General features: G+C 43.1%; 3 protein-coding genes across 6 annotated transcripts in view; 2 read left to right on the top strand and 1 right to left on the bottom strand.

Annotated features, from left to right (window-relative positions):
- The window catches only part of LOC145525214 (uncharacterized), a 223,098-nt gene extending 211,955 nt beyond the window's left edge, over positions 1 to 11,143 (top strand). The window contains exons 6-8 of the mRNA XM_081538041.1: positions 5,928 to 5,988; positions 6,655 to 6,703; positions 7,951 to 11,143. Coding sequence (XP_081394167.1) covers positions 5,928 to 5,988; positions 6,655 to 6,700 — 107 coding nt within the window. The 3' untranslated portion in view covers positions 6,701 to 6,703; positions 7,951 to 11,143. The remainder of the gene's footprint in view (positions 1 to 5,927; positions 5,989 to 6,654; positions 6,704 to 7,950) is intronic.
- A 6,210-nt stretch (positions 11,144 to 17,353) lies between these two features.
- The window catches only part of LOC145525213 (uncharacterized), a 97,393-nt gene continuing 88,298 nt past the window's right edge, over positions 17,354 to 26,448 (bottom strand). Inside the window, exons 2-7 of the mRNA XM_081538040.1 lie at positions 19,479 to 19,987; positions 18,587 to 18,967; positions 18,387 to 18,465; positions 18,199 to 18,247; positions 18,020 to 18,074; positions 17,354 to 17,685 (exon numbers count right to left, since the gene is read on the bottom strand). Coding sequence (XP_081394166.1) covers positions 17,578 to 17,685; positions 18,020 to 18,074; positions 18,199 to 18,247; positions 18,387 to 18,465; positions 18,587 to 18,967; positions 19,479 to 19,987 — 1,181 coding nt within the window. The 3' untranslated portion in view covers positions 17,354 to 17,577. The remainder of the gene's footprint in view (positions 17,686 to 18,019; positions 18,075 to 18,198; positions 18,248 to 18,386; positions 18,466 to 18,586; positions 18,968 to 19,478; positions 19,988 to 26,448) is intronic.
- The window catches only part of INPP4B (inositol polyphosphate-4-phosphatase type II B), an 802,877-nt gene continuing 794,747 nt past the window's right edge, over positions 18,319 to 26,448 (top strand). For 3 of the 4 annotated variants that reach the window (XM_081543565.1, XM_081543580.1, XM_081543584.1), the window contains exon 1: positions 19,084 to 19,470. The gene's annotated coding sequence lies outside the window, so the exon portion shown is untranslated. Of the gene's footprint in view, positions 18,567 to 19,083; positions 19,471 to 26,448 lie in introns of those variants that run through there. The other variant, XM_081543596.1, reaches the window with a different exon arrangement.

The raw sequence follows: 26,448 nt of genomic DNA, 5'->3' as shown, positions 1-26,448 counted from the left end.
AACTGTTGCTTCCTGACCTGCACACAGATTTCTCAGGAGGCAGGCAAGGTGATCTGGTATTCTCATCTCTTTAAGAATTTTCCAGTTTATTGTGATCCACATAGTCAAAGGCTTTGGCATAATCAATAAAGCAGAAGTAGATGTTTTTCTGGAACTCTCTTGCTTTTTCGATGATCCAATGGATATTGGCAATTTGATCTCTGTTTCCTCTGCCTTTTCTAACTCCAGCTTCAACATCTGGAAGTTCATGGTTCATGTACTGTTGAAGCCTGGCTTGGAGAATTTTGAGCATTACTTTGCTAGCGTGTGAGATGAGTGCAATTGTGCGGTAGTTTGAGCTTTCTTTGGCATTGCCTTTCTTAGGGATTGGAATGAAAACTGACCTTTTCCAGTCCTGTGGCCACTACTGAGTTTTCCAAATTTGCTGGCATATTGAGTGCAGCACTTTCACAGCATCATCTTTTAAGATTTGAAATAGCTCAACTGGAATTCCATCACCTCCACTAGCTTTGTTCATAGTGATGCTTCCTAAGGCCCACTTGACTTCACATTCCAGGATATCTGGCTCTAGGTGAGTGATCACACCATCATGGTTATCTGGGTCATGAAGATCTTTTTTGTATAGTTCTTCCGTGTATTCTTGCCACCTCTTCTTAATATCTTCTGCTTCTGTTTTTACATTTGTGTCCTTAATTGTGCCCATCTTTTCATAAAATGTTCCCTGCTGTCTCTAATTTTCTTGAAGAGATCTTTAATCTTTCCCATTCTATTGTTTTCCTCTATTTCTTTGCATTGATCACTGAGGAAGGAGACAATATAGGGGCAGTCAATATACAGAATGTGGAAAGACAGGCATGTTGACATCAGGCGGCCCCATCAGCAGGTAGCAGAGTTCCAATCAGAGGACCCCACCCCCACCCCAGACCCCTGAAAAAGTACTGGAATGGGTATTGCAGACTGGCTTTTTCAGAACCAATTCCCTCCTCTTTCTAGTGTGGCTTCCTATATTCCGGCGGCTGGTGAGCTAATATCTACATATCCCACATTTCTGGATGTGATTTATTCTCTGCCAACCAAATGCCTTTACAGAAGACTAAAATCCAGAACTGAAATAAGAGTGGAGGGAATGAGACATGAGGCTCCTATTTTTGCTGGTGCAGATTGAAATGGAAGCGATTTGATCTTGAGCTACCAGCTGTCATCATGACTTCTTGCTTCATCAGGCAGCTTTCTGATTATGGCCAGGGCAACAGCAGTTCTGCATTATGACTTAAGAGTTTTTTATCTGAACGATCAGACTAAATTCCCTTTGGTTTATAAACAATTTTATAACCCATTTAATACCCTGTAAAACAAATGCCTTTCTGCTAACACAATCTAGAGTAGGTTTTGTTCTCTATAATTGAACCCTCACAGGGTAATTACTGGCTATCGTGATCATAAGCAACAGACTCTCAAAGAAATGAGATTCTTAGGTTGGTTAGCTCACCAGTTTGAAATTAAGGCAGCCAAGATTCTACTAGTATCATGAGATAAACACTGGTGCATACTAGTAATGTATTAACTTCAATCATTATCTGGGATTTTGTAGAAAAAGAGACCTATCAATGTCAGGGTTTTGGTGGCTTAAGTGATGCTAGTCATTATGGGAGAAAAGGGGATGTAAGGAATGTTGTAGGTGTGTGTAGTGGATTCTTCTATGGGTTCCATAGAATGTAAAGTTGTTGTTCAGTCACTAAGTCATGTCTGACTCTTTGTGACCCCATGGACTGCAGCATGCCAGGCTTCCTTGTCCTTCACTATCTCCCAGAGTTTGATGAAACTTATGTCCATTGGGAGAAGGCAATGGCACCCCACTCCAGTACTCTTGCCTGGGAAACCCCATGGACGGAGGAGCCTGGTGGGCTGCAGCCCATGGGGTTACGAAGAGTCAGACACGACTGAGCGACTTCACTTTCACTTTTCACTTTCATGCACTGGAGGAGGAAATGGCAACCCACTCCAGTATTCTTGCCTGGAGAATCCCAAGAATGGAGGAACCTGGTGGGATGCCATCTATGGGGTCGCACAGAGTCGGACACGACTGACGCAACTTAGCAGCAGCAGCAGCAGCAGCATGTCCATTGAGTTGATGATGCCATCCAACCATCTCATCCTCTGTTGTCCACTTCTCCTCCCTTCAATCTTTCCTAGCATCAGGGTCTTTTCCAGTGAGTCAGCTCTTTGCATCAGGTGACCAAAGTATTGGAACTTCAGCTTCAGCATCAATCCTTCCAATGAGTATTCAGGGTTGATTTCCTTTAGGATTGACTGGTTGGTTCTCCTTGCAGGGACTCTCAAGAGTCTTCTCCAGCACCACAATTCAAAAGCATTAATTCTCTGGGGCTCAGCCTTCTTTATGGTCCAACTCTCGCATCCATATATGACTACCTGAAAAATCATAGCTTTGACTATGGACCTTTGTTGTCAAAGTGATGTCTCTGCTTTTTAATACACTGTCTAGGTTCATCATAGCTTTTCTTCTAAAGAGCAAGCGTCTTTTAATTTCATGGCTGCAGTCACCATCTGCAGTGATTTTGCAGCCCAAGAAAAGAAAATCTGACACTGTTTCCATTATTCCCCCATCTACTTACCCTGAAGGAAATTATAAAATAAGATTTAAAGTGTTCTCCTTAAGGTATGGTCAGAGTATAAGAGAACTTCCATGGCTACCTGCAGGAGTCTCCTTTGTTTTGTAACTATTGAACTGCCCAAAAGTTAGGGCGAAAAGTTGGAAACAGCCATATATGTGCAGGGTGGATTCACAGACTTCATATCTCATGAGAACAAGGCATTTGGGGAAAAGAATGGGACCAATAAAACTGAAATAGAGAATTTGGTAGATCTTATGACTCTGAATACCTGAAAAGCCCACATCCTACCAAGTATTCCTGGAAAGCAGAAGCAAACCTGTTTCCCATTTCAGCAGGCTGCCTCTTTCTTGCCAGAAGTCTCTGTGGTCTCTTCATGCAAGCAAGTTCAGTCGGTAGGAATGCCAGCCCACCCTGAGCCCTACACCCCAGCACTGCCTTCAGAGCCTTAGCTGGAATCCAACCCCAGCCTGCTGGTGTGGTGGCAAATACAGCGAGAGCTGAGAGAAAGGTTTATTCAACAGAAAGAATCACAGGATTTTGCTCATTTGCGATGGCAAAAACCTGCAATCTGTGTTGAAGTGATTTCTGAGGATGTCAGACCAAGAAGAGAGAAGCTTAATTTTAGATCAGGTTGATTATTTTGCATTTGGTGTACTTGCCAGAGATTCTGAGTTCAATATGCTCACTTGAGCAGCTCAGAATATTTGATAGAAATGTGGGAATGGTAGCCAATAGCTATCATAGCCATACCCACAGCCCTAGCCAATGCTTAGGCTATGATGCCAGAAATTTCTTGGGATGATGTAGAGAAATGGATGTAAAGATAAGGAATTATTGGGGTATCTTTACAATGTGTAAATCACTCATCTGCATCTAGTCATGTCCCCCAAGTGAGACTAAAGTACCATTCCTTCAGTGAGGTACTACCTTCATCAAGAAATACTTTGGTACTATATATATATATCTCTGCTAATCCCAAACTCCCATTCCATCCCTTCCCTACCCACCTCCCACTTGGCAACCGCAAGTCTGTTCCCTAGGTCTGTGAATATGCTTTTGTTTTGTAGATATGCTGATTTGGATTGTATTTTAGATTCCACATATAAGTGATATCATATGATGTTTGTCCTTCTGATGTGCTTCATTTGGTAAGATAATCTCTAGGTCCATCCATGTTGCTGCAAATGATGGATAAACAACAAGGTCCTACTGTATAACACAGGGAACTATAGTCAATATTCCTGTGACGAACCATAATGGAAAAGAATATGAAAAAGAATATATATATGTGTGTGTGTGTGTGTGTATGTGTGTGTGTATAGTTTGTGTATATGTATATCATTGAGTCATTTGCTCAAGAAGAAATGAACACAACATCATAAAACAGCTACAGTTCAATAAATTTTTTAAAAAAGAAATACCTTGAAAAGTGCCAGAGTGCCCATCATCCAAGGGTAATGACTCCCTGATTTCTCTGGGGGTGACGGGGCCCCAGGTGATAAAGTCCAAGGACAGCACAAGGACAGGACCAAAAACCGAGGCAAAATGGCTGTGGTTACCATAATAGGCAGCAGAACTGTAACAGTGATCATGGGTTTTGAATGTCACTGATGTTTGGCAGTGGTAAACTGTATAAGATGTGCCTAAGACTGAAAGAAATGTGTAGACCTATTATAATCCTCCTTGATCGGGGTAAACTGACACCAAAACAAAAGCAAAACCCTAGCTGACCTGAGTAATTCTAACCCTTTACTGGTTTATAGACCCACAGCCCATAACGAAGGTACTCTATGATAGTGCCACAAACACTGTTCATCTTCTTTCTATTCCCCTAAAAAGGACAGTCTGATGTATTCTTGCAGTCATCTGTCAGGAAAATGGTTGTGCCCAGGAGAAAGGAACCACCCAGATCTCTGTGGGATTTGACATGAGCTGTGGCTAATGATAATTCCTCAGGGCCCAGAAATACCAGTGTGGTCCCCTCCTCAGAGGGGACTTACTGAGGTTATGGAGTCTACATGGAGACTTGGTCTGGGTTTACCTCAACAGTGGGTCAGCATGGACCTCCCGGTGGTTCATTCTGTGATTACTGTCCCAGTTCCCATATGTATAGTTGGGATAGATGTCCTCATCAACAACTACATGCTGGCTTCAGGACTTGTGGAATGAAGGCTCTAGATGAGCAAGGGGAAGCTTCTGTTCTCAGATGGCATCACGTTAGTTAACTTAAAGCAATACCACACACCCCTGGAGGAGTTGTAGAGATGAGTGCTAATATCAAACCCTTGAGTAAGGCAGGGATTATAATTCCTATTACATTCCCCAACTCCTCCTCCCCCCATCCTCCTTAAGCTCTCCTGTTTGACCAGTGAGAAGATCAATGGGTCTTGAGAACAATATCAATGGATTATCAGAAACTTGAGAGGGTGATTCCAATGAAAGCTGCTTTCCCACGTGGGGTTGATTTTTTGAAGCCAGTGCACACAGACCCTGATGCCTGATGTGGAATTGTCAAGTTGGCAAGTGCTTTTTTGAAATTAAATACCCCAAGAGACCAAGGGCTTGCCTGGTGGTAGAGAATCTGCCTGCCAATGCAGGAGACGTGGGTTTGATCCCTAGGTCAGGAATATTCCCTAGAAAAGGAAATGGCAATCCACTCCAGTATTCCTGCCTGGGAAATCCCATGGACAGAGAAGCCTGGCAGGCTACAGTCCATGGGGTCTCAAAAGAGTCAGACACAACTTAGGTACTAAACAAGAGACCATAGATGCAGTTTCCTTTTAACTAGCAGAGGGGAGCAATGGACAGCTAGCTGCATCAACTCTTTGGCTCTGTGGGGTCATTTAGTTCAGAGATTGGCTAACTTTTCCTGTAAAGGGCCAAACAGTAAATATTTTAGGCTTTGTGGACCACGCAAAGTCTCTGTTGCATGTTCTTCTTCCTCTTTTTATTTTTTTACCCAACCCGACAAAGTGAAAACTACTCTTAGCTTGCAAGCTTTATAGAAGCAGGCTGCAGGGCAGATTTGCCCTTCAGCTCATAATTTGCTGGCCCCGGATTTGGTTCCTGGGGTGCTTTTGGTTCCTGGGGTGCCATCTCTCTAGTCCACAGGATGCCACTCTGCTCTATGACGTTGATCGAGCGGTAATTAAGAACCTAGGAGACAGCAAGTAGCCCTTGATATCTTGATAAGACATATTGATGTCAAAAAATGGAAGAGAAGTCCTTGAAAAGTTCCGTGGCCTGTTTCCAAATCACAGAGCTGATTTTTCAGAAAGCTGTTTTTCATTCTAGGTTTTGGAAACTGGGAAAACCCTTCAGGAGCCCTGGACACAAGCTCTGAGAAGGATGAACAGTAAGTGGTCTTGAAGCTGGCCTCTCCCGTGTGGTGTGGCTGACCTTGAACCCTTCTCACCGCAGGCCTCTGGAAGAGAAATGGCTGAGTCTACACAAAGGTGTCAAGTGGCTCTAGCTGCAAGGAGAGGAGAAATACAGTGGCTGGGAACCAGGCACTTGATGAAATAGGTCCCTGCAGTATTGATTTTGAACCTCTTTTACCAGTTAGCCATTTTGATTGAGGGTATTGTCTGACACTGGGATAGAAGCAAGTAACAACTTGCCTTGAATTTTATTCCTCAGATTCTCTGGGGAGGGAGGGGAGGGGAATACCTGCATATAGGTAATATAAAAATAGCTATGTTCCAAGGGAATTTGAAAGAAACATTCAGAGATTGCTGAAAACCATATAATTTTGTAGTTGTACAAGCAGAGATGACTTTTCTTCTTTATTCATTTTAAGAACAGTTTAAATTGGTTTGTGCATAATAAAAATTTAGCCTTTCATCAATAGTTGGATAAATAAATGGCAGCCTCCCTGCAATATAGATTATCAAGGGACCATCATACTGTGCTTTGCTATTTCATGTAGTATGCTTTCTCTTTCGAAACTAGTAAAAGCTACAACTGCATGCTTTATTATAAAAAACAGAACAAAAACTGGCAAGTGTTTTTCTTATTTCAGGAAGACAAAGCTCAACAATGAACAACATAATAGAGATTTGACCTGAACAGTAAGAGATTTGACTTTCTTGTTGCCAGGTTGGCTTAACCCCATCTGTAAGTGTGGTCAGTAGTGATGACAGGTACTTGAACCGCTTTCTTTGATTTCATGACCTTTAACAGAAACGTATTTCACTGTATGTGTATATGTTTTCACCAAAGCCATTTTCTTATATATTTGAATGTGCATTTGTTCCATTAACGATCTTTACTAGCCTGATGCCAATATCCCTAGTCCATGGTTCCTTGCTCTTGGAAATGATGCTAGGTTGCCCTTTATATGCCCTGGAGAAGCATGGATACCTGATCGAAGACTAGTCTAACCATACATCAGCAATATACCAAGTGGTCTGCTGGTCTCTCTTCTTAATAGCAGAGAGATTAATTGCCTCAGTCGATCTGATGCTATCCTTGCAATTCGGACTGAGAATGCAGAAGATCAATTAGTGGTAGGAGGACAAAGAGGAACCTCCAAAAAGAAGCATAGACAATGAAAGTTGCTTAGAAGTATTGATGTTCAAAGAGAAGGATTCAGATCAGAAGAGAGCAAAATTGTGATTCTGAATGGTGGAATCCCCCAAGCCTTCTTCACCCCTCCACTCCTAGTTGTCCAGTATAAGCTGACCAGGATCCAAGAAGCAGAGATCCTAGTGGCTTCTCTGGTGGAGAAAAGTGAAAGGTACAGAGAGGGGACCCATCAAACAGGCCGACACTACGGATTCCTAGTATTTCACATCTGCCCCCCTGTACCTCTGTTTATTTTAAATATCACCCAAATGCATGTGGCTTCCCCAGCTTCTAGGATCACACTTCTTTGCAATTAAGATGTGTGGAATTTAAAAAATACAACAAACAAGTGAGTATAACACAAAGAAGCAGACTCACAGACTTAAAGAACACACTGGTGGTTATCAGTGGGGAGAGAAAGGGGAGGAGGGGCATTATAGGGGTAGGGGATTAAGAGGTACCAACTATTAGGTATAAAATAAACTACAAACATATATTGTACAACACAGGGAATATAGCCAATATTTTATAATAATGATAAAGGGTGTATAACCTTTAAAAATTATGAATCACTATATTGTGTGCCTGTAACATATAATATTGCACATCAACTCTATACTTCAATGAAAAAAAATTTAAAAAGGAATAGCTGGAACTGGTATCCCACTTGATATTTAAAAGTCCAGTTTTTTTTGTTTTTTGTTTTGATCCAAAGAATGCTTATCTGTTCTACCAATTTGTTCTCGTTTAGTGAATCCCTTCAACCAATCACCTTCTGGTTCTCTTCATGGTAATTCAAGTTCTTTCTCTGTATCTTCTGGCTTCTCCACACTGTGGCTGCCTTCAGATCCACCCAGAGACAGGACAGAGTCACCCAGGCTCAGCTAAGATCCTGCTGTTGTGTTTAACTACACTTCACAGCACATGATGGACATAGAAAGGAATGACAATGGATGAAGAACAAGCAAAGAACAGGAGACTTCTTAGGACTTCTTCTGAAGTGTGAAGGCCACATCCTTCTGTGAGGGTAGCTGGGATGTGGGCATAGGGACAGAGTCAGGTGGACAGGGAAGGTGACATGGTAGACCAACATGGTGCAGAGAGCACGTGGCATCCTTGAATGAAAAGTGCCTTTGATCTTGAGCTTCCTGCCTGGAGTTCAGTTGCTCCAAAGTCTTTTGAGCCCAACAAGAGACAGATCTAATTTCTCTCATCTGCCACTCCTCACCTCCAGTTCAAAGCTAGCCTCCAGGAAACATAATCCTCTTCAGAGATGTAGTAGGGCTTGGAATGAAGACAACCATTTTCATTGTTATGTTGTTGCTTCCTCACTATTTTGAATGTCCCACAGTAGAATAATATTCTTTTTGGCTCTATCACTACCACCAGTGGATTCCCACCACTTTATCAAAATCCACCAGAGTACCTTGTTCCCCCTAAATCAAAAGCAGTCTGATCACGTGATTCAAGTTAAGCTTCCATTTGGAGAACTTAAAATGTTCATAGTTCTAAAATAGTGGTGTTTCCTGGTTCTCTGCCCCCAATCACCTCTGAGTACCCTGTCTATTGAGGTTTTTTTTTTTTCTTTTTAAATACGCAAATCTACTCTCAGCTAAAGCTTTCCATTACAAAACCAGAAAAGGCTAACTCAGGGAGGTTTTTATTTTTATGCTATAGAAAGCATAAAATGAGTCAATCATTTGTTTTCATTATAGCTTTCAGGAAAATGAAGTTCAGCCTTATAAAATGTTACTTCATTTTAGACCAAATAAAATGGTTGCCTTTTCACATTGATGAATTTCCTCAACCTTTTCCTAAGGTTTCAAACGATCCTATTTGCCCACAAGTGCTGTGTTTCAAAGAAAGAGCACTTTTGAGTTATCCATAATGATTTCTTGGCTTTTACCTTAGAGAATATTGCAATGCGTTCTGTGTGAGAAGCTTATATTCTATTTACAAAGAAAAACATCTGTAACTTTATGTTTGCTGGAATATGTTATAGAACCCAATACTCGAGTGTAGATGAAAGTTACTCTGGAATTTCTATAGTCTTCAAAAAGTTAGTGATCACACACACACACGCACACATGCATGAGCATATACACATTCATTCATCAATGTGTGTAACATGGGATGAGGTTTTGGAAATAACCCATATGAATTTATTATTCATGGTAATTCAAATTCTTTCTCTGTATCTTCCCTGGCATTATTGTTACAAGAAAGGGAAACACAAGTGCTGCCAGAAAAAGAGGAGGCTATGAGGTGGGAACCTTGATGAACAGGGCAGCAAAGTACAAAATGAGGAGGGGAGAAAGGGCAGGAGATGAGAAAAGGGCAGGAATACACATGTGACTGTCCTGCTTCTCCCTTAGAGGTTAGTCTTCAAGGGAGGGAGTAGATACACTTTCCGAAGAACTCCAAACATGGCCCCTCCCAGAGAAGTTCCACACTAAGGGAACATGTTAGGAAGCCTTGACAGAGGAAGGTTCTAGATGGATGGGCCATGGTTTCTCATGACCTTCATGTGCTACATGTGGGTCTAAGGTTCCTGATGACCTTGCGAGGAACACAGAAGTGCTGAGAGAACCGTGGGCCAGAGATGTCTCAGGACTAAGTGAACCCCCTTCTAAGCGGAAGGTCCAAGAGAGGTGAAGCAGACCCTAAAAATGGATAGATTTCTCAGCAAGTGTAGTGAGAGGCTCCAGTTGGGTATAAATTGATTTAAAAATAAATTAGTGTGGGCTTCCTTGGTGGTTCAGTGGTGGGGAGTCTGCCTGCCAGTGGAGGAGACGTGGGGTCAATCCCTGGTCCCGGAGGATCCCACCTGCCATGGCGCAACTAAGCTTGTGCGCCACAACTATTGAACCTGTTCTGCAGAGCCCGGGAGCTGCAGCCACGGGAGCCCGCGTGCCTAAGGCCCATGTTCTGCAGTGAGAAGCCACTGCAATGACAATTTGTGCATCTCAACTGGAGAGTAGCCTCCGCTTACCGCAACTTGAGAAAAAGCCCGAGCAGCAGTGAAGACCCAGCACAGCCAAAAAGAAATAGATAGATGTAAAATACTCTAGGTTCCAAGTTCTCAGAGTTTTCTGGAACTTTTGTATCTGTTGTATAAAACTGTATAAAACATGGTTTCTCCTCTTAGGAGGAGCTTGCCACCCAGTGAGGGAGACACACGGGTAAACGAATCCAGTGCAATAAGCTGTACCACTGAGGCCGGTTCACGGAGCTGGGGAGGCGTGGTCTCCTCAGAGTGCTGGAGAAGACTCTTGAGAGTCCCTGCAAGGAGATCAAAGCAGTCCATCCTAAAGGAAACCAATCCTGAAACCAATCCTAAGCCAATATTCATTTGAGGGACTCATGCTGAGGCTGAAGCTCCAATACTTTGGCCACCTGAATCAAAGAACCAACTCATTGGAAAAGACCCTGATGCTGGGAAAAGTTGAGGGCAGGAGGAGAAGGGGACAAGAGAGGGTGAGATGGTTGGATGGCATCACCAACTCCATGGACATGAATTTGAGCAAACTCTGGGAGATGAAGAACAGGGAGGCCTGGCGTGCTGCAGTCCATGTTGTCGCAAAGAGTCGGGCACGACTGAGCGACTGAACAACTCCTGGGAGTGGGTGAGGAGAACTGATCTGGTGGGTGAGGTTTTCTTCATGCACCACATACTGAAAGGCCTCCCTGTGGAATCTGTGCCAACCTCGTTTCCTGAAATCGCTCACATATCAAACAGCACCTCCTTCGTGAAGATTTTTCTGATCCTTCCAACTAGACTTGATTTCTCGTCTCTTAATTTTCATGGCACGTCAGCTTAATCTCTCACTTGTTTTATGCCTGTGTGTATCCTTACCCTGTCCTTTCAACTAAATTTTATGCTCATCCCTGTGTTGCCCCTGTACCCTCTGTGTACAAGACAATAAATGTAATGTTCAAGTGAATTGAGTAGTAAAGAAAGAAATTGAGAGGCTAGGTTTAAAAAAGTCAAGTCTAAACCTAGTAAATGATGTGCTCTCTGAAGACAAATTTTACTCCTTCTTCACCTCTTTATTCCCAGAATTTAGCACAATTCCTAGCAAACAGTAGGTGCTCTGGGAATGCTTGTTAGAACTGATTAGGGAAGGGAGTTGTAAAGATAAACTGGGAGTTAGAAGTGGTTCTGCAGAAGGTTTATATTTCACGCTTTTTGGAAAATTCTCCTCTCAGATGCCAAGACGTTAGGCAGATTCTTCAGAACCATGTGACTCTTTACAGGTGTCGATCAATATCTCTGTGACAGGTGTCAGATTGTAGGTAATAGTGAAAATAGAGAGTTGTAAACATATAAATTAGAAGGTTTCACATTGAAACTCTCATTGTGCCCCTTCCCTGTCCATGTTCTTCAGTCTTGGAAGGGGATATTGGTAGACACATGGGCAAGATGGGTGTCAGCTCATTTTGTGTCCTTGTAGTGTCATGGGGGTCTCACAATTTCTCTATGAGGTAGGTTCTACTGTCCCCATTTTTCAGATAAAGTGACCCCAAAATTTGAAGGCACTCATCAAAGGTCACACAACCAGTGAATGGGAACACTAAGACTAAGCCCTAATTTGATTCCAAAGTACAAATCTTGTCTTGATGAACAAAAACAAATTGTCTTTTTTTCCTCCACACTGAGCAGCTTGAGGAATCTTAGTTCCCCAATCAGGGATCAAACCCAGTGCCCCCTGCATGGGGAGTGGGAACACAGGGTCTTAGCCACTGGACCACCAGGGAAGTGCCATAAATAAGTCTTGGTGGAGAAGGGTCTCTGGAGATGGAGATACAGGTTTACTTGGGAGATATAGTTGGGTCCAATTCTGCCTTACGCTGGTGATCAAAATTGGTCTATTCCAGCCTAAGTCAGCTTGTGAGGAGATGACAGAACTTGATTATACCAAGGAAGAAGGGACCCAGGATAGGAAATTGACAGGCATATTGGATGTAGGGAAATTTTTGAAAACAGGGTGAGAAGAATCTGTTTGTATGTTTAAGAGTGGAATGCAAGAGAGAGACACTGATGAACAAGATATAAGAAAATATTCAGAATTATCACTGCAATCAATGGCTCTGATTACCACAAGCCTTCCCTACAAATATGTCTGACATGTAAGCTTCTCCTTCATTTTATGACATAGTGACATAATTAGGTAATAAAAAGGTATTTGCTTGAAATTGGGGAAGAAAAACAACTCAGATGTTTTCACTTCGAAGACTTCTGTTAAAATAACAATCTTTGTATTTCTCAAAGTAAAGCAGCATAATGCTGTCACCCCCATGTGAATACAGCTATCTTTACCCAGTGATTGTCTATAATTTCTCCATTTATGATTCTGTTCTTTCTCTGGCATTTACTAAACACAAGCACATGAGCTATTGTGCTGTAACTTACAGACACTACTCTTTCAGAAAATAGAATTTCAAATAATACATTAGTGGAAAATTATATATATATACAGGTATTTTTTCACTTAAAAAAGATCCCCTAGGGCATATATTCTTAGTCTGCATTCATAGACATTACGTGCATGCGTGGGTGCTCAGTTGCTCAGTCATGCCTGTCTTTCTATGACCACATGGACTGTAGCGTGGTAGGTTCCTCTGCTCATGGTATTTTCCAAGCAAGAATACTGGAGTGGGTTGCCATTTCTTTCTCCAGGGGATCTTCCCGATCTAGGGGTCAAACTCATGTCTCTTGTATCTCCTGCAGTGCCAAGCAGATTCTTTACCACCAACCGAGCCACCTGGGAAGCCCTCATAGGTGCTATTCCAGGAGATTTACAGACTTCTTGAAAGTGTGTTAAAAATATGAAGTGTAAAGGATATATTCTTAAAAGTCAATAGTCCCTAAATCTCAGGTACAAAAAGTGAAACAGTTTTCTACAGTAAAATTAACTTAGAGGCACTCATTTGTACTCAGAAACAGAAAACTTCATTTCATTTTCTTAGTCCTCTCCGGCCATCTAAACCAAACCTATCCTGGTTTAAAACTTAACCAGTTTTTTGTTCCCTCTCTTCTTTCTCTCTCACCTCTGGGGTAGCTTGTTGGTCCTGTGGAGACTTTTGGAGCATCATGACACTGGGGGACACGTCTGGGCGTTGATCATCTCCCTCATCTTCTGCAGAGATGACTTGGCCTCTTAGTGTTACACGGCATTGCTCTAGGGCACAGCCACTGACTATTCTGAAGTCCCTGCTGTGGCCCTGTGCCTGCTCTGTGCCCTGCCACGGAACGGTAGCCACATCTCTGCATACCGGTCACCAGACCACTCTTGCTTGTCCTGTGTCTGTTTGCCCTCCTGGGTGGCCTTTTCCATGTCTTGCTGGCTCTCTTTCCCACTGACTTCCAAGCCTCCTTCAGCTTGCAGGCACCTCTTCATCACCACTTAGGCACTATGAGAAAGTCCAGGGGGCTGGCAAGGCTGTGTGATGCTAGTGGTGAAGAACCTGCCTGCCAGTGCATGAGACGTAGGAGACAAGGGTTCAGTCCCTGGGTTGGGAAGATCCCCTGGAGGAGGGCATGGCAACCCACTCTAGTATTCTTGCCTGGAGAATCCTTTGGACAGAGGAGCCTGGTGGACTACAGCCCATAGGGTCTCAAAGAGTCGGGCACAACTGAAGTGACTTAAGTGACACGCATGCAAGGCATGGTGACATTTATATTCCTACTTTATACCATTGTGTTCTGGGGTTTTCTCAAGATTGAGATTTTCCAAATATTCCAATGGGAAAACTGGACGCAAATTTCATTACTCTTGGGCTCTAAATATAAAAGCGCAATCTCTATCTCACCTCCATTCTCAGACTCTTTCTGGAGTTTGATTCATGTCAATTATGGGCTGAATTGTGCCCCTGCCCAATTCATATATTGAAGCCTTAACCCCTCAGAATGTGGCTATTTGGAGAGAGGGTCTTTACAGAGGTGATCAGACTAAAAGTGAATCTGTTAGGATGGGCTCTAACCCAATCCTAAGCGGCCCTTCTAAGAAGAGGAAATTTAGACACAAAAAGAGACACAGCAGTGCTGGTGCATGGAAAAGCCATGTGAGGACACAGAGGTAAGTGGTCATCACCGGGCCAAGGAGAGAGGCTTCAGGAGAAGCCAACTCTGCCAGCATCTTGATCTTGGATTTCCAAACTCCAGAACTGTGAGAAATTTATTTCTGTTGTTTGTGCCAACTAGTTTGTAGTATTTTGATGTGATAGTCCTAGCAATGGGCTTCCTAGGTGGCACAGTGGTAAAGATTCTGACTGCTAAGCAAGAGACACAGGTTTGATCCCTAGGTTGGGAAGATTCCCTGAAGACGGGAATGGCAACCCACTCTAGTATTCTTGCCTGGAGAATCCCATGGACAGAGGAGCCGGACAGGCTGCAGTCTTTGGGGTGACAAAGAAAGAGTCTGACACAACTTCATGACTAAACAGATACAACAGCAGTCCTAGCTTCTCCCCACTGTTACTTTCTCCTATCCTTCTAAGAGCTCTGTCTTCTTGCCTTACCTCCACTCATTTGGATTCTTCAGGGCAGGAGTTGGGGGTGGTGGGACTCCTTTCTCAAGTTCACATACGCTCCAGCACTCCCCACCCCCAACTTTTTTTTTTTTTTTTTTTGGTGCATCACAAGGCATTCAGGATCTTAGTTCCCTCACCAGGTGTTGAATCCATGCCCCCTGCATTGGGAGCTCAGAATTTTAACCACTGGACCACTAGGAAAGTCCTCCTGACCAATTTTTTTTACTTACTGGGCATTTTGAATCTTTTGTTGAAGAATCTGGAGTCCTTGTTTCATTTATTCAGATGTGATTGATTGGAGGAAGTCAAAGGAAACATGATATGTGAAGTTACAGATGTCAAATAAATATGTTATCATCCCACTATAAATATGTGTTCATCCAAACTAGTATATATACAATGGATAAACACCAGGTCCTGTTGTGTAGAAGAGGGAACTATATTCAATACCCTGTAATAAACCATAATGGAAAGGAATATGAAAAAGAACATATGCATAACTGAGTCACTTTGCTGTATAGCTGAAATTAATACAATATTATAAATCAACTATACTTCAATAAAATTAAAAAAAAATATGTGTGTATCTACTCATATTTTTTTCTAGGGAAAGTCCACAGCCCTCTTCAAATTCTCAAAGTGGTTTCTGACCAGAAACTGTTAAGATTCACCATCCAATTATATTTGATATGTGATTTGATTTCAAATATATGATTTATATACATTTTAGAAATAACATGTAAATGAGAATGCAGAATGTTTATCTTTGATAAATGTAAATGATATCACACTCATTTCCTTCAGTTAAAAAAAAACTCTTATTTAATTTGCCATGAAAAGAGGCGCTAAAGTAAACTCTCTGTGAAATGCTTGATTCTGTCCTCATGCTCATCTAGTCCCACATCGAGAGATCATAAAATCATTCTGTGACTTTTAGTGGGGCCAGCATCTTAAGGTACCCCCATGAGCAGGAGGCATTATCTGTCACTCAGGATTTAAACATGCATATGCATTCTCCTCCCCGCCTCCTTCTGCCTTTGTGCCATTATTCAGAGAACAGCAAATATTCAGAGATGCTAGTGGTCAGGGGAGTGGTCATGTTGTGGGAATCTTTTCCTTCCCTTCCTGCCTCAGCCCACCACTATTATCCACCTGACTGCTACAGTAGTTGCTATGGGAATGCAACTTGACCATGCCCCTAGCCATGATTGTCTGGATTGGAGTTTGGCAGTCAATCATGGTACTTCCTTGAGAATTTGGAACTGGCCCATGGGTCATGAAGTTCAAGATCTGTGAGTAATCATGTAACTTAGTGCACCCCAGAGAAGCAGAGAGACTGTATGGGGGGAGAGAGAGCAAAGCAGAGAGAGAGAATGGAGCAGGTAGGGTAGGGGGAGAAAAGGAAAGAGAAACTCGTCAATGCATGTCTCTATTTCCAAGCTGTCACTGACACCCAGCTGCATTCTTTTCCTTGGGTTCCATGGATAGCTAACTGTCTTTACATTAGTTCCACCCCTTGTACTGAAGTTGGGTCAAATTTCTATTTCTAATAACATCTCCCATGGATTTAATTACACATACATATATGCACACACAAGAGATGATCTTATTGTTGGAATATAAAAACAGCTGTCCCGATACTAAGTTTTTAAAAATTGGGATGAAAACTGACTTGACCTATAAAGTTACCATTAGTATAAATAAACTGATGTGGTAAACAAAAAACCACTATGCCATACTTGGTGCTATATTTTAGAGGAGATTTTTCATGGTGAAGGCTCACAAAAGTGGACAGTTCTCCTTGTACCATAGCTATCTCATCTGAAATAAAAATCTCCAGGAACAATGAATCTTTACAAAGAAAAAGCATGAGCTACTTCCCTGAAAAAGGAGGGTGTGATACCAGCCCTGCAGATTCTGTGGTGATTTTATTGCTTTAGACCACAAGGTAACTACTGGGAATCACCTTTGACCTGTGTCCCTATAAAGATATATAAAAAGGAAATGAAAAATATTTTGTCCTTCATTGGCAAATGGAGCTATGTTTTGAGGGCACAAGTGGCTAAAAGTCCAAGGTTTGTAAAAGTGGATGCTGAATGAGTTTAATAAGCCATAGAAGAATCTGAATCTGCTAGGCTTATTCAAGGGAAACACTGCCAGATAACTAAAAAAGGTAAATATCAGGCTGATGGATGGATTTTTAAAATGTCATGCAGTACATGTATTTACTTCATCCTGTCTGCCTAGAATTTAAACTTCCTAGATGATATGCGTAGGTATGTTGGCTTTTCCCTAGCAGCCCTGTGAATGGCCTGTAAAAGATCTTGGTCAGCATGATGAATGTCTTGGTTTTAATTATAAGAGGGTTTTCTGGGTATCTCACTTTAAGTGTTCATTTCCACAAAGACAGTTGCTGCATCTGTTTTAGAGCTCTGTCTTTTAGAAGGAAAGGCTTAATACTTCTGGCACTGTGGCAGTCTTCATGGACACACCTCCCAGCCCCACACACCCACATCCATCCACCCGAATCTCCAGTGAAAGTTAGAAGACAGCTATGCCAAACATCTTTTCAATTTAGTGGCAAAGCTCTGGCACCCTGATGTTCTGATATTCTTTCACTATTTCTGTATTTTATTAATAAAAAAAGGCTGAAACTCTTGCCCGGTGAGAAAGTTGCCTCATCTTGCCAGTAGATCTCTACAAACAGGATTTATCCATTGCATCAAGTCCCAAGTATGATAGAGGTTTTTGTTTTTTTTTTTTCTCTCTCTCTCTTTTCTTTTCTTGAGAGGAGTGTGTTCTGTACTACCCCATGGAGGGGAAATTTCACTGTGTAATGGGCTTCTCAGGTGTGATCCACATCCGCAGGGCCTGCATGGATTGCTTGCCCATTTTGTTGCGGCTTCTCTCCATCCACCTCACCTGTGATGGTAGCTGAGTGTAGCAGAAAGAGCTTGAAGAGAAAGAAGGGGAAGGGCTGCAGGGTGAGAATGGGCCAAGCACAGTTTCTGGTCCATAATGTTTATTAATTCATTCTGTAAACATATGGAAGCGACAGCATGTTAAACGTTGCTCCAAGTTTTGGGCAAGAGTGATAGGGGAAAAAAAGAAAGAAAAGAAAAAACCAAACACCCAAGTCTCTGCTCTCATCAGTAGAGCTTGGACTCTAGAGGCAGTCCAGTGCTTGTGGAGTGAAGGGACGCCTAGACGCAGGGAGTGACAGCCGGGGTGACAGCTGGGGGCAGCTCCAGCTTCGGGCTTTGTGTAACTGTTGAGTACTGACTTACCCAAATCGACTTCTCCATCCCAACTTTGCGAGTCCCGGTCTCTCTGCGGAGCAAACTGTAAACCGTACGAGCATTCTCACTTCTTTTTTTAAAATGTAAATTTAAAGTGCTGCTTGGAAGGGGAAAGGCTTGAGGGTGCCTGTCTGGACTGGCGCTCGCCTTCCCGACACCCCCATTACCTTTGAGCCGCTGAGTGGAAACCTCTCCAAGGGAACCGCCAGGTGGCACCTGTAAGGCGCAGATGGGGAGAGCTGTTTGCCCCACACCCCACAACCCGGAATAGCCCGGTTGCGTGCCTTGGCCTGCGGGCTTGTCGGCTAGGCGGTGGAGGAGAGTTAGCCTCCGTACAGACTGCGCGATTACGTACCCTCTTTTCCCGACACCCCAAACAACGCTGACTGTAGATCTGTCCCCAAGCGCCCGGGCTGCTCAAGGAATGTCACATGCTTGTTGGGAGCGGCTCGGCCTCAGTCACTGAGCCGAGACGTGGGGGCTGTTGCTGGGTGGCCGGGCACCGAGCTGAGTTGGAAGCCTCGCCGGTGCCCAGGTCTCTCCCGTCGACCTCACCCCGGGCCACGGCGGAGGAGTGGCAAGAGACAGGGGGCCCAGGGCGGTGGCAGGCAGAAGTCCGGGGAACAGGGGACACCTCCTCCCGCTCTCTCCCGACCCCACCTGGGTCTGAGCCAGGATCCGGGGCGCCTCCTCCCGCGGCTTCAAAACCCTGCGGTTTCGGTGGCCCCAGGAGCAGTGTGCCGGCCTCGGGTCACCCCTCCCTAGCGCTCCGCAGCGGCGAACCCAGCAGCCCAGCCTGGGGACCGTTCCTGCTAGCAGAGGGGCCCAGCAGAGGGTCGGGGAGCGGGGAGGCCACCCACGGAGCGCGCGTGTCGGGGTCCTTGTGGATTGGGCGGCCGGGTCACCAACTCCACTCCATCGGTAGCGGGAAGCGAGCTGCGCCAGTTGCGCGACTGTGGTTGCCGTCGCTGCCTCTATTCGGCCGCCGGTGACATTGGGAGGAGACCGCCGGGAAAGGGCCGAGGAGGAGGAGGAAGAGGAGCAGAGAGGGCGGGGGCGGGGGCGGGGGGGGGGAGAAAGTAGCGGTTGTGCCAGGGGGCGTGTGAGCAGCCGGAGAGGCGGCCGCGCGGGCGATAACTTCTCCCGGGCGCGCGCGGCCGGCGAGGGAGCTGGGAGCGCGGCGGGACCCGGGAGCCCGAGGGAGGCGCGGGAGCCTCGGGAGCCGCCGCCCGCGCTCTGCACCCTGCGCCGCCGCCGCCGCGCCTCCGGCTCGCTTCCTCCGGGTTCCCAGCCCCGGGTGCTGAGGCTCCGGTCTATAAATAGGTTACTGCTCCCGCTCGGCGCTCACAGGCTCACCAGCGAACGCCGGAAAGTCGGACTAAAAGTGTCTGCTGCTGCTGCTGCTGCTGCTGCCGCCCCCCACTCCGCCTCTGGGAGAGGTAATTACCCGCCGGGGCCCCGAGGGCCGGGTGGGGGCTTGGGCCTGGTGGGCTGGGTGATGGTGGGGGGTCCGGGGGGCGGGCGTTGGAGCGGGTCTGACTGAGAGCGCGGGGGCACGTCCTGGCTGGGGTGCGGGGCGGGGGTTAGGGCTTGTCTGTCTGGCATCAAGTTCCTCAGCCTGGCGCCCCGATAGCCCCATCCAGAACCTCGACCCTAAACGGTGTGGTGTGCTGTGCCGCCTGTCCTGGGTTGCCGGGGTATCCCTGACACCCGCGGACCCTCTGGCCGGGAGCCCCTTGGCCGGGGTCGCGCGCCGGTCCAGGTTCACCGTCACCCTTACCCCCTCACCCTCACTCTCTGGGCCCTGCGTTAACTCCGAGCTCTCAGAACTCACTGACCTTCCAAGGCTGCGCCCACCCTCGCGGTCCTTTTGAAGAGGCTGCGGTCGTCCGGGGGACGCGCTCTCAGCCCCATCCCGGCCGCTAAGCTGCCGCCGCCGCCCGCCTGGGGAGTAGTCTTCAAGGCAAGGGCAGGGGGTGGGAAGTGGGAGTAAGGATGATTGATACTGGGGTCTCGGTTGGCCCAAGTTTTGTTTTTTCCTAAAGAGCCCCTCTGCATGACCACCCCCATCCCACTCCAAGAAACTCAATTCTGGCAAGGAAGCCCGGGATACGTCTCTTCTTGGCCACCAAGCATCTCTTGAGAGGTCTCAAGAAAAGGGTTAGAAGGCGAGGGCAGTGGCTGGAGGGCGGGGGGTCGTGGTCGTCGGGAGAGTTGTGTGTGGGGCGGGGAAGAATGGTTGTTTGGCGTCTGAAAACTGCGCTGCAGAGTCCACGGGCGCGCTGGCACCTCTGGCAGAGATGGCCAGGCCGGGGATGTTAGGAGCCAGGGGCTGGTTCCTGAACGGACTTTCGGGCTTGCACCTGGGACTAAGATCAGGAAGCTGGAGCTCCAGGTACCTGCTTCTGCCTCTCCAGGTGCCTCTGAAATCTCCCTTTTAAGGGGCGGTTTCTGCCCTTACGCTGTGGAGAGGCACTGGCAGTTACTGTCTGGGGACAAGAGGTTTATAAGGGTGAGGATGTGCATATTGATTAGATTGTTGCTGCTGCTGCTGCCCCAAATTTACTGGAAAAACCTGGGAGATTTTTCTATTACTCTTGTCTTAATGATGCAGATTCACTTTGCCTGTCTCCCGCTAACCCCCGCAGCGGGAGCTAGGTTTCCTCCCTCTTTCTGAGGTGTGTTCTGTGAGGTCATTACATTACATTACGACTTCTCTCCAGGTGTAAAAACATTTTGCAAATCTCCTTCCTCTCGTGATAGAACTTGTTTGTAAAGGTGTGGCTCTATAAACTAAGTGAAAACCTGGCAGGCAGGGGGGTAGATTGTCCTCTTCACCTCAAGAAGGATACTAGGTAGCTTGTTTGTAAGCCTAGGATTACGTTTCAAAGACCTGCTTGTAATAGGGATTTTCTTAATGGATCCTGGAACAGCAATACTAGTAATCTGTCTATGCTAAAGTGGGCATATAAGGTGCAAGGAACGACCAAGAGGGCAGCTGGCTAGTGCAAGAAGTTAAGTAAAAACAGAACTGGGTAAGTGGGCATTGCCTTACTTAATAGACAAAGAAATGCATTACTTTGTGTTTCTTTGTGGTGTACCCCAGTAAAAAAGCATTGATGTACAATTAGAGTAAATGATCAATGGCTTCCTGATATGTACTTGAGCACTAAAAACTGAACTTCTTGGATCTGTAGTAATGTAAAATGCCACTGCAATGGAATGCTTTTTCAGGGTATTTCTTTAAAATGTGATTTAGAACATTGTCCTTGAAAGGTTATGAAATGGGCATGGGAAGAGAGTCTAGATCCTCAGTGTTGTTCCGAATACTATGTGCTGATTGAAATACTGCTCTTATTTTTGAAGACTATTCTCTGTGATTAGGCAAATCGATACTTATTTGTGATAAATTAATGACCAGTTAGGATGTATTTATAACTGTGTTTTGCTTTTGATCCTTTGATAAAGTTTAAGAAAACCCAGAGAGACCAAGTTTAATCTTGTTCTTCCAGCTGTTTAAGGAAACACATGGTCAAAGTTATAGGCAGAAAGTACTTTCTAAATGTTGGGTTTGAGCTTCACTTTGGGGATGCAAATTGACTGAATGACTTCATATCTCATAAGAGTTTTGTCAAAATACTCATAACACAGACATTTCAGTTAAATTTGATTATAAAATAATGCTATTTGAGTTGTGTGAAATGGAAAAATCATTAAGCTTAGAGAAAAGCCAGATATTTGTTCTAAATTGTGCAAATGGAAAGTAATTCATTTCCTTTCTGAGACCTGGGAGTTTCTTTTAGTACAAGTAATATTAATCCCCACATGGTGACAGAAGTAACTTTCACTACTTTAAAATAAAGCCCAAGAGGGCGATTCTCCTAAAGACAAAGAAAAAAGTGCAGACTGATCTTGTATCTCTTAGCAACCGAATAGATGTCAGTTATCAGGTGACATCTGAGAATACAAAGTTAAAAAAATTATGAGATAATTAGTGAGTGAAATGCTTACTGAATCTCTATTATATTTTCTTATTTCATAGTGCAAAATCCCCAGCCAGTACTAATATTATATATACAAATATCACAATTTTTGTAATCTGTGTGGAGTAAATTCTTGTCTTTCATAACCATGGGAATTTAATAGCTAGAAATGTGCTGTTTTAAATAATCTCAAGTTTAATATTAATATTTATTTATTTGAAAGCTGTACTTGTCTCTTCTGTATTCCATATGTTAATTTTTCAACATGTCCTATTTATCTTTCTGAAGCCCCAGGGAATCTGTTTTATAGCCATTTTGTTACTAATTTTTAATATTTAGTTAGAAATCTTTGATTATAGAGCTCTTTAGGACACATAAATATACACAGTTTCATATTCAGGCTAATAAATGAGGTTATCAGACAAATAATTTCAGTTTAAACATTTATTTTCAGGTAAATCCAAATGATGATGCTATGATTGCATTTTTGAATGCAAGATGCACATAGCTTTTGTTTTTCCAAAACTTTAAATGCAGTATGTATGTACCTAAAAACACATTAAGATATGGGAGAAAATTTTAAGCAATCTTCAGAGTCTCATATATAATTGTCATTTGAATTAAGACTTCTTAGTTCGTTTACTTTATATGTTTCCATGACCTTGTAGACCCAACAGGAACATTTTAAAATACCTGTGAAGTTTCACTATTTAACTCTCTTGCTTGTGTACCTGCATCTGCTGTGGAATTTTCCTTACCTAAGGCACAATTGTAACTGCTGTCTCACCTCCTAGAAGTAGCTTGTCATACATGGTATACCATAAGGCCCATGGATTATCTAGTAGTTGCAACTTCAGACTTTGTTTTTTCCAACTGACTTTGTAATTTTACTGAACACTGACAGATATAACCCCAACATAGTATGAAGAGTTGAATTTCAATGTAAAGTGAGTTCTTGAATCATGTTTACCAAACTGAGTTTCTTCAATTGCAATAGTTTGAGTAAATTCTGTCTCCTGCATTGGCAGCCATGCCTGCTAGGTGTCCTTGGTGGAGGCCTCAAAATAGACCCCAAAATAGACCTCAAAATAGACTAAGTGGAACAGACTTGGCAGCATTTATTTGCTTAAGCTGATTAAAGGAAGTAGTGAGAAGTTGTCTAGATCATGTGGCTTTGATCAGAGATTCCTTTGGGAATTATCTAAATTAATGATTTCAAGAGGTTGGAGGCAAGGAGAACTTCTCCCTTTGTTCCCCCTCCCTGCCTCCCTCCCTCCCTCCCTCTCTCCCTCTCTCCTTTTCCTTCCTTCCCTCTCTGTCTTCCTTGCTTCCTTTCTTTTTCTTTCCTTCCTTCTGTTCATTTATTACCTGTCTTTCTGTCTTTACCAGCCCTTCTGGTTGTTAACATGAAGCCCTGCAACAGGCCTCTTGTTGAGATTACTGAGCTATGTGCTGTATTTTCAGTGTTTCCAAGAATGGAGAAGTTCCTGGGATACACAGGCAAGCCCTAATACTCACTCTGATTTTGAGTGATCAGAGTAACAACAATGAAAAAAGCTTCCCCAGATCAACACAAGATATAATTCTTTAGAATTTCCATATAGGAGTTGTTTTAATACAGCCATTTATTTATAGATGATAAGTACTTTAAAAGGAGAACCTGAGATTATTCTGGGTCTCAAAAGAGAGTGTGATTGTTTTTTTTTTAAAGTGAAGCAGCAATGATTTAAAGGGAATCCTCTGAGTAATTTTTGCTACAATGAACAAGTGACAGAAATATGAATCTTTTACCTTTCACCTACGTTGTTAAAATAAGTAGTTACAGTGCATTAAGTAGACCGAACTGGGGACTACCATTGTAAAGCAAATAAAATGTACTCCCTTAACCATAGCCAAGTTCTCTATAGCAACCCTTTCTTTAATCCAGCCTTTCACATGTTTCTCATTTCATTTTCTTGGGTCTTTACTCTTGTAGCAGAAAGATCAGAGACAGGCTTGAGCAATTAGCACAACTGAACCACAAAAATTATTCACTGCTGTGAAAATAAAGTATAACTAAATCCAACAACATCTTAAATTGAAATGATAACCCGTTGATGAGGGGGTCTATGACCTTAAGAAAGTTTGAAAGTATCATTTGTGATTATTTAACATCCTATGAAGCCCCTTTGAGTATTTTCATATGCCAAACTTGCTAGATAACCACATATTCCACTTTGAGTCCTGGTGTATATCACATTCATAATAGAATATGTTACATACTTGATGCATAGTATTAAAAAATAATCTTTTAAAAATTTCATGTCTTCATTAACAAAATCCATAACTTTTTATATTTATTAATCTCATGAAACCTTTTTTACCTAAATTTATGAGACAGTGATGATTTTACGGTATGTGTAATTTCATTTCTCCCTAATAGCCTTCTTCTTTTTAGCAATTATGAGTAAGTATGTTCTAGAGCTGTCTTTTTGGATAAGTTTGCTTTAAAATAGAGCATTTCCGCTTTCCAGAAGGCGTCCATTTGAAGAGGAGACAGTTACCACTAGGTGGCGGTATGCAATGCTTAGTAGCCATGGTTCCTTTTATTAATAATTGCAATATAGTTATTATTAAAGCTTTTCTTTTACACAGAATTTGTTTATATCATGAGCAAGTTAATGAAATTAAAATCAACAGGCAGCTGAATCTTTAGCAGTGGCAGTATATTTAGAAGATCTATTGTTTGTAATACTTTAAAGATTTGATTGTAATATTTAACACACTCTGCTTTTATGAGAGGTCTGCTTATGTGAGGCATTGCTAGGAGTTAATTGACCTAAACGTGCCAGAATCCTGCTTATGACCGGGTAAGAGAAAGGGAAAGAGAAAATTAAGTGAACATGATAGAAACCCACCCCTGGCAAATGGTCATTCTAAAACAGACATTGTATTAACCATTTGCATTAATCTTAATCTTCTCATTAAACGAGCTGAGCAGAATTTTTTTCTAGGTGTTTAAGGCTGTAATTGTTCATTTTTCTCTGTCTTATTGCCTTTGGGACAATGCAGAAAAGAAAAAAAAGGTGCAGATTGTCTCACTGACATTTTGGCAGTTCCGTAATGTCCTCTATAATAGTGATGGCCTGGCCACCACAGTGACCAAATTGGATTAGCAATGTAGCAGTGTAATTTACTTTATTGTGACAGCTGAAATTTATCCAACCCACTTCTTCTTGGTTAATCTGGATGTCAGCATCCCTTTCTTTGGCTGAATGATTAAATTATGGACCAGGGCAGAATTAAAATTTATTCCATCATCTGTGCACCGGAAGGGGACCTTTGCATTGGATAGCCACCTGATTCAAACCTCTTCAAGATCAATATGGTAGGTATTTCAGCCATGTTTATTGGATGCAGCAGTTGTGGGAATGGAAACCAAGGGACAAACTGATCCACGTAAAGTGACGTAATTAAGAAACAATACTTCTTTGAAAAAGCATTTTACTATGTAAAATCTTAAACATAATAAAAAAAAGAGTACCACGAGCTCTTACGTTCCCATCAGCCAGCTTCAACGATTGTCAAATCATGGCCATTCTTGTTTCATCTACAATCTCACTCACTTTTCCCCTCCCTGCTGTTTTTGGAAGCAAATCCTAGAAGTTTTATTAAAGAAAATATACTTGTGAAGCAGTTATTTAGAAAGCAGTTATTTATTTAGAACTAAAAATAGGTATCATATGAAGGGCAATTTAAAAAAATTACTCAAGTAAGAACACTACATATTTCACCTAAAAAAATTAGGAATCTCGGCATGAGATAAATGATGCACAAATTATAAATTTGTTTCAGGAAAATATGGCAGACTATATAATTAAGGAATAGATTTCAACTTAGGTTCTTGGTCATATTTTTTTAATCAACAAAGGTATGCAATAGGGACTTCCCTGGTGGTCCAGTGGCTAAGAATCTGCCTGCTAGTCCAGGGGACACAGATTCGATCCCTGGTCTTGGAAGATTTCACATGCCATGGGACAAGTAAGCCAGTGCTCCACAACTACTGAGCCTGCATCCAGCAACGAAGACCTAGTGCAGCCAAAAATAAATACATGAAGATGTATTTTTTAAAAAGCGTGCAATAGTGTCCCTTGAACATGGTAGGTAGTTAGGTAGCTATTAGTACGTGCTTGATAAACCAAAGACTGCATTAGGCTTCTTAGATTAAAACCTATATTGACTGTTTGCATACCTTGTCATCACAGTTTTCTTATGTAACATTTTACTTCTAAAGAGACAGAGAATGTAGTTACAGCAGACCCTTGGCATGCGAGAATTTAGCTTGCATGAGTCAAGATTTTACCATCTGTCTGAAATTACTGAAATTACTTACACGTAGTAATCTATAGTTTTGCTAAAGTGTGAATTTAAATCACACAGTCCTGGAAACTGATC

Source organism: Giraffa tippelskirchi, chromosome 11 (assembly GCF_054371585.1).
Source record: "Giraffa tippelskirchi isolate mGirTip1 chromosome 11, T2T-mGirTip1v1.2.pri, whole genome shotgun sequence".
NCBI classification, from domain to species: Eukaryota; Metazoa; Chordata; class Mammalia; order Artiodactyla; family Giraffidae; genus Giraffa; species Giraffa tippelskirchi.
Note: the sequence above shows the minus strand (reverse complement) of the source record. Positions and strands in the feature narration are given on the sequence as shown.